The sequence below is a fragment of the Nycticebus coucang genome, chromosome 24 (assembly GCF_027406575.1).
Source record: "Nycticebus coucang isolate mNycCou1 chromosome 24, mNycCou1.pri, whole genome shotgun sequence".
Taxonomy (NCBI): domain Eukaryota; kingdom Metazoa; phylum Chordata; class Mammalia; order Primates; family Lorisidae; genus Nycticebus; species Nycticebus coucang.
The window spans coordinates 27,591,362-27,608,684 of record NC_069803.1 but is presented as its reverse complement, the minus strand read 5'-3'; the positions used below and the strand labels follow the sequence as shown (position 1 = coordinate 27,608,684).

The following is a 17,323-nucleotide window of genomic DNA, read 5'->3' as shown; positions in this document are numbered from 1 at the left end:
TATTAACTTATATAAAACTTCTATAAATCAACCAAAAAGGAACATCTACAAAGATGGCTGGTTCTGAAAAGACCTTAACATTTTCTTTCCTAGAAGATTTGGATCCTGAGAGAAAACTGTAATCCAACAACAATTTGATCACTAAAGAACCATCGAATTAAAATTTTAAAAAGTTAAAATTAGAAAAAAAAAAAACTCCCCCAAATCCAAGAGACCAGATTCCTATTCCCTTCCCAAAATTCATATAATTAGAACAAAAAAAGAAGAGAAAAAAATTAAATTATGAAGAGATGCCAATATAATTTTTTTATACAAAATAGGTCAAAATTACATTTAAAAATGTATAAAATTATATAACTATTAGGAAAATTAAATGTAAATACTTTGTTGTAAAAAGGCATAAAGTAAGTTTTAAATAATGAGTTTCTTCGTAAATCGGCTGTATAAAAATGCTATCCTTGTTTGAGTATGAATGGAGAAAAATTCTTGCTTTGCACAGGTTAAAAAATTATATGTATATAAACAATTCCAATAGGGTTGTGACTTAAATTCTTCCATGATGAAAACCAGTAAGTTACAGTAATCACCTTTTCAAAATCTGGTATTGGAAAGAATAGGTACAAAGAAGTTCTCAAAGAAAAAAAAGTTATTGGGCCTGCATTCCTCTTTATATATTTTTTATAAATTTCAGTCAAGTCAAGCCAATATACTTGTAGAATTCCATATAAAAAGAAAAATATAATGGAAATCCCCAAATTTCTGTTAGAAGTGACCTACAAATTCAACCCTATAAAATTTGTAGCATACTCTGGTATAACATGTCTTAATGAGCCAATACAATTTAAAAGCATAGCAACTCTTGGGAAAAAATCCTGATGTTTAAAGGTTAATCGAATCATTGATTTAAAGATTGTAACAAATGGGGTGGCGCCTGTGGCTCAGCTGGTAAGGCACTGGCCCCATATACCGAGGGTGGCGGGTTCAAACCCGGCCCCGGCTGAACTGCAAACCAAAAAATAGCTGGGTGTTGTGGCGGGCGCCTGTAGTCCCAGCTACTCGGGAGGCTGAGGCAAGAGAATCGCTTAAGCCCAGGAGTTGGAGGTTGCTGTGAGCTGTGTGATGCTATGGCACTCTACTGAGGGCCATAAAGTGAGACTCTGTCTCTACAAAAAAAAAAAAAAAAAAAAAAGATTGTAACAAATGAATACAGGTCTAATTACCTATTTCATTATTAGTGCTACAAATAAATATTAGTGAAGACCATATTCTCTTTTTCTACAACCCCCAAATTCTAACAAAAACAAATATTATCAGTAGAACAATTTATAGTTTGCAAAGCATTATAATGAGCTTTCTCATCTGATCCTCACAATATCCAGTGACATAGAGGATAAGGCCAAAAATTACCTTATCCTCATTTTATACTCAGGACATAGAGACTAAGAGAAATTAAATTACTGGTCCAATAGATGTCATAACCACGAGTCTCTGAATGGCAAGCCCAGGGGACTTTTTATTACACTAGACGATGTAAGTCATCCAAATATGAGGATATGTAAATGTACCTTTGGCAAGTCAAAAAGCAACACAAATATCATCCTAATGGAATTGTGGTATACTACTATTCCTAAGCCCCAGCAAATGATCAACTATTTTATTAAAAAAAAATTAAGTAGTCCCTTTATTTCGCAGAGATACAGCCTAAACTAAGGTGAGTACAATTTCCATTATTTCCAGCTATTATCACAAAAAAACTTGATGAGGTAGGTTAAAATGAAGTAAATTTTTCTAATTTAAAGAGATTATTAGAATTGTTATAAATCTGCTCTAAGAAGCAGCTAAAAAAAGAAAGGTTTGTTTGAATATTTATTCACCCAGCTGAAAGATCTAATTTAGCATAGGATTCACAGGAGCCTAATTACTTATTTCTAAGAATCACTGTTCATCTTTTAATATTAATTATAAAGACTGGTACGTGTTTGTACATATATTTCCTTAATTATTATAAAATAGTGATATAGACAGTTACCCCAAGACAAATAAGCTTCATTTGGTATAATTTACAATTCTTACTACCTGATACACATTATTCTGGTAAAGCAGAGGCTTTATTTCACACAGTTTAAATTTAGATCTTTCAAATTTCTTTGAAGTGATACCCACTACTGGGGTAAAAGCAAGTTGTGTGACATGAGTTGTTTATTAAATATTTATTGAAAAACTTACTATAAGCCCTGTGCCAGGTGAGTTATTGACCAACTGTACTTTGAAACAAATTAGTATTTTGAACTTAAATATTTGTCTCGAATCTTTTGCCCAATTACTGAATAAAACAATATTGCTGAAATCAAAGTACTTTTGAAATCATTAGATAATATATTAACATTTTAGTAGAACTATTATTCTCTCAGTTGTCAACTGAATGAATAAAACATTTAACATTATTATATGCCAATCAAAACACACATGGAAGTTAAACATATGGTAGGAAGACTGTCCAGACTTGTTCAAATTAGTTTAAACTAGTTGAGACTTGAAATTGCTATTTTGCTATGGTTTTTCAACTGTCTTTTCAAAATAAAAAATTCTTAAGTTGGAAAACTAAATTGATACGTAATGCAGCCCAAACTAAAAACTGTCTTTTAAAATAATGGATCAACAATCCTACATATACTTTGTGGAAAAAAGATACTTATTGAAATAACTGAAAAGTCAATATAACATTCACATATGTGCCAACAATTAATTTAGAAGATACAAATGAATATATAAAAATCTGGAAGCTTAGATAAGATTTTCGTAACTGTCTACATACTTGGCCCACTTGTACAAGAAACCAGTTAGCATTTTGGCAGCTGATAATATAATGCAGATGGCAATGGGTGACAACATCTTTGAGCTCAAATTGGTATCTTCTATTTTAACTTCTTATTTTTGTTTGTGAATGTTTGTTTTGGTATTTTCATGCTGTTCTCAGGAGAGATTCTTGAGATAAAAGCTTCATGAATGCCTGATCTATTTATAAATGAATTGTTACAAGTTTGGCTTTCAGAGTAAAGATTTCAGACCCTGCCTGCACCTGAAGTGCTAACTCCAGTTCCACGGAGAAAGGCAATGAAGATAGACAAAAAGAAGAACATTTTGGGCCAGATGTTCAAATATATGCTATAAAGAATTAATAATAATTCACATTAATTACATATGTGTATTTTTAAAGACGCAACATGACAAATTATTACTATCAAAAATTAAATTTTCTGCCAGATGAGTCTTTTTTAACACCTAATTTCTTGATAGTTTTTCTTGTAAAGAATCAGAGAGAAAAGCAGATGTGAATTTAACAATGTTGAGGAATGTACTACAGTAGTCCTCAAATGAATCTCTTAAATCCACAGTATCATAACTCCTTCTATTTCATAATGCTTTACAGTTTTCAAAGAGCTTTCGTGTGATTTTTTTTCATCTGATCTTAATTTGGCTTTATGAGGTAGGTAGAGTAGGTATTTATCTTCTATCTTCATTTACAAACAAGGTAACCGAGGCTCAGAGTTGACTTGTTCAAGGTCAGAAACTAGCATATGGTAGAACCAGGCTCTCTAGACTCTGGAACGATTTTTTTTTTTTTTTTTGTAGAGACAGAGTCTCACTTTATGGCCCTCGGTAGAGTGCCGTGGCCTCACACAGCTCACAGCAACCTCCAACTCCTGGGCTTAAGCGATTCTTTTGTCTCAGCCTCCCAAGTAGCTGGGACTACAGGTGCCCGCCACAACGCCCGGCTATGGAACCATTTTTCAAAAGTGTAACTCTTCAATTGCTTACATTAGAATCACCTGTGGTATTTTTCTAACTATAGACTTTAAAGTCCTACTACCTTTGACTTATTGAAAAAGAGTGGAGCCCCAAATTCTATATTTTATAATGAATGATAACATGGAGAACAACTGAACGCTAGGCAATGATATAAAAATGTAACATTGGATCCAGCTAGATGTTCTGGTGATTTAAAGCAATGGATTTCAAGCCAGGCTACAGATTAGCATCAACAGGAAGGCTTCGAAAAGAAACTACCAGTTCTCACCTGAGTAAGAGGAAGGCGTTGGGCATCAGAAGCTTCCCAAGTTGATTCTTACCTGCGGTCAGGGCTGAGGACCACTTTTTAAAATGGGCTTTTTCTACATAACATATCAAGCATTTATCAGAATTCTTCTTTCCCCTTTGATCAATTTCTTTTTTTTTTTTTGGCCAGGGCTGGGTTTGAACCCGCCACCTCCGGCATATGGGACCAGCACCCTACTCCTTGAGCCACAGGCGCCACCCGCTTTGATCAATTTCATGCCTAACAAGGTTCACAGTCTATATTGTAAAGTATTTGAACATTACAAGATAAAATGTCAAACGTATTTTACTTGATATTTTTAAGATTAAAAGATACTCATAGTTAAGACTAATCATGCTTCATTTAGCCACAATGGTTTTCAGATATCCAAATTAATCACCACTTTTGACTTAGGTTATATATATATTTCAGCTGTAAACAAGAATGATCCAAAATCTGAAATAAGGTTGTAGAGTAAAAGCTGTAGCTTACTTGGCTACTGGGCAATACAAGTGCAGACAATCAACTCACTATAGGAGGGGCCTGGATACCAAGGTCTGGTGGCTTTGGCAAGATCGTATCTCACTGTAGAAAAATACAACAATGAATACAGAGAAAATATTTTGCCATTTTGTAATTGTGGTTACCACAAAAAACCTTATAATGTGTGATACTTATTACATGCCTCTATGGAGCAAATCTGAATATAAAGTTCTCTATGAATCAATACTACTACAAGGGAAAAGATGGCTACAAATTAAATGTTTCCATCATGCATATGGATAAGTTACAAAAACACAGCCAGTAAAAGTAATATTTACAAAAGTTATAAAAACATTACAATTATAGGGGAAAAATGCCCATTTCTGCTTTTATTCCATTGCCAATCCAAATCCTGAATATTATTTTGATACAATTTTGAGAACCTTCTATAGAATAACCTGATTCTTCTGTTGCACTTATATTCTACTAGCTAAAATACCCTTGCTGATTTATCAAATTCTCCTACAGTTTAAAAACACAGGTCTTTTTTTTATTTAGTGGAAATAAAACTACAAAGTCCTAATATTCATCTGAGAAATACACCTTGCATAGAAAATTTAAGTCTGAAATTGTTTTATTAACTGAGCTACCAGAATGATATCTCACAACTAGTTCATATTATATGAAAGTTCACTACAAAGCAGTCACCACACATTAAGGACTTTTCTAAATATAAAATAAGTGGGTTTATAAAAATGCTTACCAGACAAATAATTATCTCTTTATAACCTAGCAAGAAGAATTACTTTTGTGAGGATATAATTCTAAGTGTTTTGGATGCCTTAATGTTCCAAATTTAAAGCAATATAAATAGCAAAAATTTACCTTTCTAATGGACACAATCTGTATCTGACTGAAAGCGTAACGGCAAGTCACAGCTCTCAGTCATGCAAAGGCAAAGGATAAAATCTTTTTAAACAGCACAATTTTTCCACCTTAGACAAGACAAATTAAGCACTGGTTCCATCTTCTTCAATAACACGATTCATGCTGGTGCCATGTGTGATGTGAGTCATGGGATTGCTACTGAGATCTCTGATGCTACTATGTCGTGACTGCTCGTTGAGGCGATGAGAACTACTATGCCTGGAGTGATCCGTGAGTCGTGACATACTGCCATGAGGTAGTCTCTCCTCCATTCCTCTGTAACTGCAGGGTGTGTACCTGATACAAGAGAGTTTATTTTGAAGTGAGTAACAGAACACACTAGAAAATAACACTAATCATTTTCATGAAAGTGCCCCATCAAGTGAAATGACTAGGAAACCAGTAATAAAATTCTGATTATTTAGACAAATTTTATTAACACTATAGAATTCCTGAGATGGCCAAAAAAAAAAAAGAAAAAGAAAAGAAAAGAAAAAAGAGGGAGATAATTCACTGAAGTTCAGAATTATGGTACTATTTCCTAAAGAAGGGCAAAAGTGAGGGTTAAGTAAGTATTCTTTTCTGACTGACTGGTTAAGTAAGTATTCTTTTCTCATTTCAGAGTTTTGAGCAGGGCCGGGCACGGTGGCTCACGCCTATAATCCTAGCACTCTGGGAGGCCAAGGCAGGTGGATTGCTTGAGCTCACAGGTTCGACACCAGCCTGAGGAAGAGTGACACCACATCTCTAAAAATAGCCAGGCTTTGTGGTGGGCACCTGTGGTCCCAGCTACTAGAGAGGCTGAGGCAAGAGAACTGCTTGAGCCCAAGAGTTTGAGATTGCTGTGAGGTATGATGCCACGGCAATCTACCAAGGGTGACAAAGTGAGATTCTGTCGCAAAAAAAAAAAAAGTTTTGAGCAATGAGGTGAGTTCAGGAAGAGGAGGAACAAGAATAGAAATGTGGCCTTGCCTCTGAGATTCTAGAAGACTGGTATAATTAGTAGTATAGCAAACTCAAGTTTTAGTAAAAGTTTAGGATTGGAAGCAAGAACATAAGACAACAATGGAGGAATTAGTGTAACTCCCCCCCCACTCCAAATTAGTGAACTTGGTAAGCAATGACAATGTGTGTTCACAGCTTCTTGCCAGACAGCCAAGTTTTTCTTTTTCCTTTCTCTCTCTCTCAGGTTTTTTGGAGATGGTCTCCCTTTGTTGTCATGGGGGTTACAGTGCAGTGGCATCATCATAGCTCCCTGCAACCTCAAACTGCTGGAGTCAAGTGATTCGTAGCTGGGACTACAGTCTCACGTGGGCTCAGACCCACCCCCGACCACCCCTGCAAGGATGCTAGGGTTACAGGCACAAGCCACCATATCTAACCTAGACAGCCCAGTTAACAACTGAATTAGCTACCTGTAAATCTTTTTTTTTCTTTTTTTTTTTTGTAGAGAGAGAGTCTCACTTTATGGCCCTCGGTAGAGTGCTGTGGCCTCACACAGCTCACAGCAACCTCCAACTCCTGGGCTTAAGCGATTCTCTTGCCTCAGCCTCCTGAGTAGATCTTAATTACTTGTCATTAGGACTTCAGGATGTGAAGATGTTCTTTCATACTTTGTAGAAGTTACACTTATTTGGAAGTTACATCCTAGCACTTTGTAACCTCTATCCCTGCTAAAATAAATCCTCTACACCCCACCCTGAGACCCAGCTAGGAGTGTGTGAGCTTACATCTTACTGCAGTCTCCTCCTTCACTGTATTTATCTTGAAAAGCAATGGTTGTGGGAGGGCTGCTAAAATTTTTTCTGTTGCAGTCCTAATTCACTGAGTCCTATCACAGGCTAGAAATCACAAAAAATTCTTTGCCATGAGTAATGAGAGAGTTGTTCTAGGCCAATCAAGGTAATGAAATCAAGCATAATGTTTTTTAGTCCTTTGCTGACAGAGCTAGTATGCTAGTTATCAATGTTTCTGGCTTTCTATTGTGCACTTTCAGGGTAAGGACCATATTTTATTTATCTTTTAATCCCTAGTGTATCCCTTAAAAATACTCATCTAAGATACTTTTTGTTCAAACTTACACTCATACACTCTTTTTTAAAAAGTATTTGATTTAGGATAATAAAGCTCAAAGAAAGCTGAGTATAATTTCTAACTTTAATTAATATATTAAGTAACATTTCTAAAAACAGATTATAGCAGGCTGTATTTTTTTAATAGTCATCAAAAGAACTAAACATAAGCATCTTTGATTTACTATAAAAAACTTTCACCTACTATTCCTTCATAAGTTTATGACTCAGTATGAACTGATTATAAAATTTAAGGATTTTAAAATAGATTCATGCACTACTGAGGTGACCTTCTAAGTCTTATAGCAGTTTGTCAAGTAATATTTTCATTACATCGCAGAGTTTAAAAATTGAGAAGTCCTTTAAAAATTATTATTATTATTTTTAGAGTCTCACTTTATTGCCCTCTGTAGAGTACCGTGACGTCACAGCTCACAGCAACCTCCAACTACTGGGCTTAGGTGATTCTCTTGCCTCAGCCTCCTGAGTAGCTGGGACTATAGGAGCCCGCTACAACACCCGGCTATTTTTTTGTTGTTGTTGCTGCAGTCTGGCCAGGGCCAGGTTCAAACCCGCCACTCTCAGTATATGGGGCCGGTGCCCTACTCACTAAGCCACAGGTGCCGCCCCAAAAATTATTTTTTAAAAAAGCATATCTTTTGTTTCTTTTGTTTGAGTAAAGCATAAAAGAAAACTTAAAAATCAAGAGATGAATATTTAAATATTAAAAAAAATTTTTGTTAATAGATAAAAGAGTATTTAATTCTTACTAAAAAAATTCCACATTTATAACTTAGTCTTGAATTTGTACTGTTTTGGTAAATAATTACAATGTTTGCAGAAGAAAAGACTTCAGAATGAGCTTGTTATTCTAGCTTAATAATTATTATTTTGCACAGTGATTATTGCCCTAAAACTGAATAGAAGATATTTCCAAATTTCTGAATATGACTTGGCAGCAGATTTAGAGATCTTTCATCTCTTAATGGCTTCATAAATACCTATTTCAAATAAATAATGCATATTATTTATGCATATGAAAAAAGCCAAATATGATGCAATGTTCTAGTAATGTCATAAAACTAATTAACAAATCATTATATAAAACATGAACCGGGTATTTTCTGAAATAAAATATAAGCCTTTGAGTTACAATAAGACTCAAAAGAAAAAAATTACCATAATGAGTAATTCCATCTAACTCTTTAAGCGGCAGATATGGCCATCCACAAAATAATTTAGAACAGTGGTTCTCAACCTTCCTAATGCCGCAGCCCTTTAATACAGTTCCTGTGGGTCACGATCCATAGGTTGAGAACTGCTGATTTAGAACATGAACAACATGCCCACAGATAATTCAGAATCAACTACACAGAAAAATTTAACCATAGTATTTAATATCAATTGTATTTGTATGAATTACCAAATTTATTTATTTTGGGGCAGTCATTTAAACTACTGTGACCATCTACTTTAATATACAACATGAAAAGGTATGTAAATTTTAATATAAGGTTAGGCAAAACAGGATGATTAATTTCAAGAAGATAATATGGTACATTTCAAAGTCAAAACTGAAATGCTGCTGCTGTCAAGAAAATAAGATGGTACATTTCAAAGTCAAAATTTAAAAAACTTGAAGATTTACTTTTTGATTTTGTATACTATTTGCTATTATTAATGTAAATAGCTGAATTATATGTTTAACTAATATCTCCTTATTTTATTCCCTAGCTTTCTCTTGTCATGTCACCTACTTACCAACCTAAATCACTCATTCCTAAACCTTCACCCACCTACCCATCCACTTCCTTTTCTACTCATCCTCTCATCTAACTACCAATTATTTATTCTTTGAAGTTGAGATATGTTTGTAGGTGTATTTACCTAAGCATACATAGCACAGAGATCAATAATTATCCATAAGGAGTCTAGGCCAGAGTGAGTGTTGGAAAGTGGGTATGTATGTGATCCCACAGCTAAGATGCCACGAAACAATGAGAGAATGGCCAAGAAAGTGTTAACACGCAAAGTTAAAAACTGACAGAAGCAGTTGGGCGGCACCTGTGGCTCAATGAGTAGGGCACCAGCCCCACATACCAGAGGTGAAGAGTTCAAACCCGGCCCCAGTCGAAAACTGCCAAAAACAAACAAACAAAAAAGCCTGACAGAAGCAGGAAGAAATCCCCATGAGGTATGATATGAAATTATGAAAATCCTTGTGCAGATTTTCAGGTGCAACATGGTCTTAGAATCTCTCAAGTTTGCCCTAAAGTCCTAGGTATAGAGGAGGGTCCTACACCGTGATTGTTCACAGGCCATGTTACAGAGTACTTTGGGTAGGCAGCCACTGTAGCCTTTGGTGCTGAATTTCCCAGAAACACCCACATTATTTCTAAAGTCAAATTTAATAGATTTGTTCATCCCTTAATATATACATATATGCCTAGCACAGTGCTGGATACTGTGGGGAACACAGTCATGTGTGTCACCTAGTTCTCACTATCCAGAGGCTGCAAGCTCAGCTGAGGAAAGAGAACTATGCTGAAAATACATCACGGCCAAAATGATAAAGATAGAAAACAATCAATCAACTGTCATGGAAATGGGAATTACTCAGGACTTTAAAAGATGGGTTATGATTTTGATTAGGGAGAGGTAGGAAAGGCCATTACAGGAAGTCATAATTCTCTGCTTTTCACGACACTATACTCTCATAGATTCCCTCATCTGTCTGTTAGTTCTATTCAGATTACAGTGACTGAAATCTATCTTTAACTGCCTTCAGAAATTTACTACTCGATATAAACTTATTACTTTTTACTGATCATTTGCCCTATTTATCTCCTTGAAGGTATTTTCATGGAACAGTCTGATTCTTCTCTTTTCTGAAGTTCTTTTATCTCTAACACTGTCTTAATTATATCCTGGCCTGCACTATTATTTAATTGGCTCTTATGTGTATGCTTTATCTTGATGTAGAATACAGAAATTACCCCTTTTCTTGTGTGTGTGTATAAATATATGTATTTATACACAGAAGGCCACATGCATAGATGTTGTACTATAAATAATTGTTCATTCATCATTGAAAAGAGTGAGGTTAATAATGTCAAATGTCAAATAATGCTGAGAATTCATAAAGGGTGGTAACTGATAAAAAGATTCTAAAAGACTCTCTGATTCATTCACTCTTTATCAATATCTTAAGTTAGGACCCCTAAATTACTGTAAAAAATTCCTAATTGGTCTTATAATTTTCTTCTTTATTATGCTATTGCCAAGTGATGTTTCTAAAATACAAATCTGATTTTCTCACCCCAATGCTCAAAGTCCTACAATAGTTTCTCACTGCTGTCAGGGAAAATCCAGACTCCTCAGCATAACCCCTCACCATCACTCATGCACACAGACGCACACACGCAAGCACACACACACAAGCACACAGATGCAAGCACACACACGCACACGCGCGCTGTGCCCGGGCCACACCCGGACTCCTGCCTGCCGGCTTGCCCTCCTTGCCTCTGCTTGTGCCTATTCCTCGTCTTTCATTCCCAACTGCCTCCCCTGAATCCTAGTCAATGTACCAGTGCCAACTTGTGTCAAGTCTCCTCTGACTTTCCATCATCAGTTAGATGGTTTTCTTCCCCTTCTGATTTTTTGGGTTTGTTTGAGACAGACTCTCACTCTGTCACCTGGGTAGAGTGCCGCGGTGTCATCGTAGCTCACAGCAACCTGCCACTGTACTTATGTTTTACTTTAATTGTTCACTTATAAAAGCTGACATCAGACACTTACCAGCATGGGCAATGTTCCAAGGAATTAGGTATGTTATCTCATTCAATTTTTACCTCATTACTAAAAATGACTATTTTCATTTTGTAGATGAGGAAATTGAGGATAATCACTCCCGGCCACAACAATAATGACACTATCTTTCTAAACAGATCGTGAGCATATTGGGAACAAAGATGACAGTGAAGTCACCTTTGCATTCCCAGAGCCTAGCACAGTGCCCAGTGCAGCAGGTACTCCATAGTTGTTTACTAAATTGATCCTGTTTGTTTGTGTTTTTTTTTTTGCAGTTTTTGACCGGGGTCGGGTTTGAACCCGCCACCTCCGGTATATGGGGACGGTGCCCTACTCCTTGAGCCACAGGCGCCCCCTAAATAGATCTTATTAAAATAACCACTTTCATGCTGTCGTCTCCCCATTCAGTCTTCTACAATAACTCCCATGTTGCTCACTGCACCAATCCAAACTCGTAACTCCTCTGACTAGCTTTTAAGTCTGACCAAAATTTGGGACAATTCTACCTAATAAAGTGCAAAGGCTAATAATGTTTAATTTCTATTTCAGAATTGGTTACTCTTCTGTCTTAAGTTACATGACCGGAATTCAGCTTATGACATAAATAAGCTACTAATGAAACTCACCTGCCATCGCGTGATCTGTGGAGGCTGCCGTGGTGGCTGCTCACTTTGCTGTGAACACTCCCGGCTTTGCTTCTCTGATCATCCACCATGGCCAGCTGAGTTGAGGAAGCATGTGTGGATGTCCCTTGAGTGGAAGTCCCTCTTGATTTTCTTATAATAGGAGTGTTTGGATCCCTCAGAAGAGACTGAGCAAAATCTGGCTCCTGGAGTACTTGTCGGCTCTCATTTACTATTCTAAACAACAAAAGAGTAAGTTTAAGAAACATATCAACTCCCCTATAGATCAATGAGCAATACTTCTGTGCAATACTGAAGTTATTCTTGAAACTAATTGTTTTCCAAATTAGGTCTTTAGGATTGACATAAAGTAACATTGTTGACAGAGGAAAAAATATAACAAAAATTCATGTTAATCCCTTCCCAAAAGTGGTATGATGGAAAGAGGCCTGTTTTTGAATAAGGAAACCAGGATTTTAGTTCTAGCTCTATCAGTAAATGTATGACTTAGGCAAGTCAATGTCCCCTCTTTGATTTTCCTCATCCTAAAATGAAGGTAAACAATTTCATCATATCTAAAAGGTCCCTTTCAGCTGAAGAAGTTTATGATTCAAGACACTGAAATATTATAAAGATAAAACTAAAAATTGTTTTCTTGCATGTTTTATGTAAGTAGTGAATACTTCATTGTATTATGGATACAATTTTTTTTTTTTGAGACAGAGTCTCAATTTGAGGCCTGCAGTACAGTGCTGTGGCATCATAGCTCACAGCAACCTCAAACTCTTGGGCTCAAGTTATAGTCTTGCCTCAGCCTCCCAAGTAGCTGGGACTACAGGCACCCGACACAACGCCCGGCTATTTTTAGGGATGGGGTCTCACTCTTGCTCACGCTGGTCTCGAACTCCTGAGCCCAAGCAATCCACCCCACCTTGGCCTCCCAGAATGCTAGGATTACAGGCGTGAGCCACCATGCCTAGCCTGAATACAACTTTTTTTAACCCATAAAAGCAGTAGTTTTAAGAGCAAGTTGATATTATGGCAGAAACAATTATCTAGTGCTAGAATAAAAATAAGTCATCAAATTAGAACAAAATAATATGAAAAATTAATTTAAGCAAACATACCATTAAGTCTCAAGTATATTAAAAAAGGGGGAATTTTTAGAAGGATGAAATTGTCAAGAGCAAAAGTTTTGAACTGCTATGGAAGAGTCAACAGCAGACAGATAGAGCAGTAATTTAATCAGTGAAAGATCTAGTTAAATAGCTGTAAAGGTCAGTGTCTTAGTTTATGTAAATAAATGACTCACTATAAAAATCAAAGTTAAAATTAGATAAACATTTTCATTAAAAAAAGAAAAACTCCAACACATAAAGACTAGATTACAGGTTGAGAAAATTCATACGTTCTAAGTTCTCAAATTGCAAAAGAATTATTATTGCTATTGTTGTTTTTAGTGGAGTGGTAGTGAATTAAAATAGTTTCTTCAAACATATTTCATTTTAAAATTTTTAACATGTACTAAACCAGAATGGAATAAATGTCAGTCTCTTCATGCTGGTTTTGATATACATGGAAGAACAACGGACAACTGGAGACGGGAGCTCCTCTAAGCCTTAACATCAGACCGTTACTGTGGCTTTGGCCAAGCATTTAATCTGCGTCTGCTTTCTCATCTATCATACAGGGATGAGAAAAACATACCAACCCTCATGGGAATATCAGGAGGATCAAGTAAGAATGTACATTTTTAATTTTAAGAAAATCATAATTTGAATTTTTTCACAAAAACTGGTCTTCCTTCAATTATTCTGAATTCCACATAGTACAGAAATAGACCATAAGCCTTGTCCCGCTTGCCCATCTTCTCAAAGTCGGTTTTTAGTTTTTGATTGAGACACAACGGCTGCAGACAAGGTTATAATCTCATTTGAACACCTCTCCAAATCCAACTTTAACAAAAGCAACACAGAAAACTTCATATTAGATCTGCGAATAGCACGGTATTTCAACTTACTCTTTCTTCCTACGACCATGAAAAAAACTAGCCCATTCAAAGCATGTCTTTTTGCTTCCAACCCAAAAAATGGAAGGAATACCAACAATGAGAGCCATCAGGTATTTCATCAGAAAGAGAATCAGGTCTGGACGACTCATTTGAGTAACCTACAAAAAAGAAAAACATCTTCAGTAGATTTAAAAAACCTTTTCATTAAAAGACATCGTAAAATCTTTTAAATAAAATAAGCAATAGTGAAATAATTTTATAGATTTGACGTTTTCATATATAAGGTTCTATAGATAAATTTCTTTTTTTTTTTCTGTCTTCTTCAGTTTTGGGCCGTGGCCAGGTTTGAACCCACCACCTCCGCTATATGGGGCCAGTGCCCTACTCCTTTGAGTCACAGGAGCTGCCCAGATAAATTTCTTATTATATGGAAACAGATTTGACAGTTAATTTATAGTCAAGACATCAAGCCCTGTATTTTTCTTATTGGCTGATAGTAGTCATTGTTTCAAGGAACAGATTGCTAACTTGGAAAATAAATCATTGATAAGAATACATTCAAATAATACCCATAGTCTTCTTGGCCAATTTCATAATTAGGAAAATATTAATCTTCTCCAAATTGTGTTTTAATTCTGTTCTTCTCTTTAATATGCCCTTCCTTCTACCTATTTCACATTTACTCTCTTGGCTGTTTCAAGCTAGATATTTATTAGGAACAATATCTGTGAAGAAAAGAGACAGTAAGAGCTGCCACATATGATCAGAAAAGTCTTCACCAAACTGGTGTGGAGCTCTGGAGCAAATAATGACCTTCAGAATGTCCCATGTCAAGCAAAAATGGCCACGACTTTTTAGTCCACCAAACAACTGCTGGATGAAGGCTGCCCCAGAAAGGGCATTCCTAGGATCAGGCAGCTCTGCAGCTGAGCAGCAGCCCAGGGACTCTGACAGTACATCTACATGCCGGCCTTGACTGTTTCACAAGTAACAAAATTCTCGTGGAAAAGTTATTTTCTTCCAATACACTGTCTTCTGGATTTCACTGTTGAGGAGTCTGTTGTCATTCTAACCGTTGGTTTTAGTTATTTTGTTTTTGTGTTTTTAGGTGGATCTGTCCTTTCTCTAACACTCTTCCCAAGATTTATTTTTTTTTTTATCTTTGGCACTCTACAGTTACACCAAAGTATGGATTTACTTTTATTTATCTTCCTAGGTGTATAGAGTATGCCCTTTCCTGATTTAATTATAGCAGTTTTAGAAAATTTGTAGCCATTTTGCCTCTTTAAATACTGTCTCTCTCATATTCTATCAATTCCCTCTTCAGATTCTGATTATACTCCTAATGCTGTCTAAACTGTTTCTAGATTCTCTTTTTTTTTAAGAAGCAGGATCTTGCTCTGTAGCCCAGGCTGGAGTGCAGGGGCACCATCAGTTCACTGCAGCCTTGAACTCCTAGCCTTAGGTGATCTTCTCTCTTTGGCCTCACAAAGTGCTGGGATTACAGGCAAGGAGCTACTGAGGCCCACCCTGTTTTATATTTCAATAATTCATAACTGAGTTTCATAAATTATGTTTCTAGAAATCTCATTTAAAAAGCTGTCATTTTAAAAAAGAAAAAAAAAGCTGTCATTTATTCTAAGTACTTTCTTATAGACTGGTAATCTTTACGATTGTACCAGTTATTTTGAAAACATCATACAGGGTGGCCATAAAGTGTGTAATTTACTACGTTAAACTATTTTAAATTGCACATAAACTTTATGGATACCCTGTGTATTTATCTATTCTATTAATATTATCCAGTATCTAACAATTTCAGCACAGCTGGAGATTCCCTCATCTGAAATGCTTGGGATCAGAAGTATTTCAGATTTTTTTGGTTCTTAGAATATTTGTACTTATTGGTTGAGCATTCCAAATCCAAAAAACTGAAATCCTCCAATGAGCATTTCCTTTGAGTACCATGTCAGGTCTCAAAAATAAAATGGAAGATTTCATATTTGACATAATCAGGCACATAGGTAGTTAATAAAAAAAGTCAGATAAGCAGGAAAAAAAATCCCCACAAAAATAATACATATTTTAACTTAAAACAATTATCTCATGTACGGTCTGGGCCTAAGCCTTTTCTTTGCTGGTCTGCTGATTTGTGGTCAAGTTTTTTCTTCTATGCTGCTACTTATTCATCATGCATGGTTTCCAGTTTCTTTAAAGTAAAGAGAACTCAAACACCTATACAACGATCAAGTGCAAACAATCTCTTCAACCCAACCATTAGCAGTTATTCATACCAACTTCAACGATTTTTTTAAAAAAAACCTCACTGCTTTTACCAAGTTTTTGAAAATCAACTTGATTTTCATTAAAACATTGCTTTCATTTCCAAGCTATATGTCATTGGTTTATGTAATACTTTATTCTCTATTATAGTAACATATAGTGCTGTCATAACGATTAATTCACCATTAATTCAAATAACTCCACTGGTAGGAAGAGAAGTTTGCAGGTATTCCAGAAATAGCTGCCTAGACTAAGTATCCAACACACACCAGCATCAGTTTATTTTATAAAGGACCAGCGAAGTATTCTCTAACCTAACAGGTCTTCTAATCAGAAAAGTCGGTTATTTTGAGAATAACTGGTATCTGGTTACAGCACTCTCCTCTCTGAGGAAGATAAAGTCTCACCTCCTGGCTTTACATCTAAGAGAAAGACGTTTTGATAAGGGGCAAGGACAAAATGGAGTTCTCAGAGTGGACGAGTAAGCCACTCTGCCAAAAGACGGATGCCTCAATTCTGTAGGATGAAGAAAAGAACTAAAGACATTAGGAGGAAGCTAATGATCTTCCCTCTTGATATGTTCCTTGCACTGGAAGGACTACTATTAGGGAGGGACCCGAGAGAAAGGAATGGAAAAGCTAGCTTATAAGCCTCAGGGAAAGAGTTATCATTTTCAGAGTCTCACTTATTTTTTTTTTTTTTTTGTAGAGACAGAGTCTCCCTGTACCGCCCTCGGGTAGAGTGCCGTGGCGTCACACAGCTCACAGCAACCTCTTAACTCTTGGGCTTACGCGATTCTCCTGCCTCAGCCTCCCGAGCAGCTGGGACTACAGGCGCCCGCCACAACGCCCGGCTAAGAGTCTCACTTACTTTTTTCAATCACAGTGTAAGTGGTAAGCTTTAGCTAGGGCCAACACCAGAAGTAGACCTAGGATTAACATTTATGAAGCAGACCACTTGGCTTTTCTCTTATTTAAAGGGGCGAGAAAAACTCATACAAATCTTTCCAACAAAT

At 36.1% G+C, this 17,323-nt stretch overlaps 1 protein-coding gene across 2 annotated transcripts in view; it reads right to left on the bottom strand.

Moving 5' to 3' along the window:
* Positions 1 to 3,598: 3,598 nt before the first annotated feature.
* The window catches only part of FZD3 (frizzled class receptor 3), a 53,403-nt gene continuing 39,678 nt past the window's right edge, over positions 3,599 to 17,323 (bottom strand). For both annotated transcript variants that reach the window (XM_053578425.1, XM_053578426.1), the window contains 3 exons: positions 14,035 to 14,183; positions 12,018 to 12,251; positions 3,599 to 5,803 (listed from right to left, as the gene is read on the bottom strand). In XM_053578425.1, the coding sequence (XP_053434400.1) occupies positions 5,590 to 5,803; positions 12,018 to 12,251; positions 14,035 to 14,183 (597 nt within the window). In that variant the 3' untranslated portion in view covers positions 3,599 to 5,589. The remainder of the gene's footprint in view (positions 5,804 to 12,017; positions 12,252 to 14,034; positions 14,184 to 17,323) is intronic.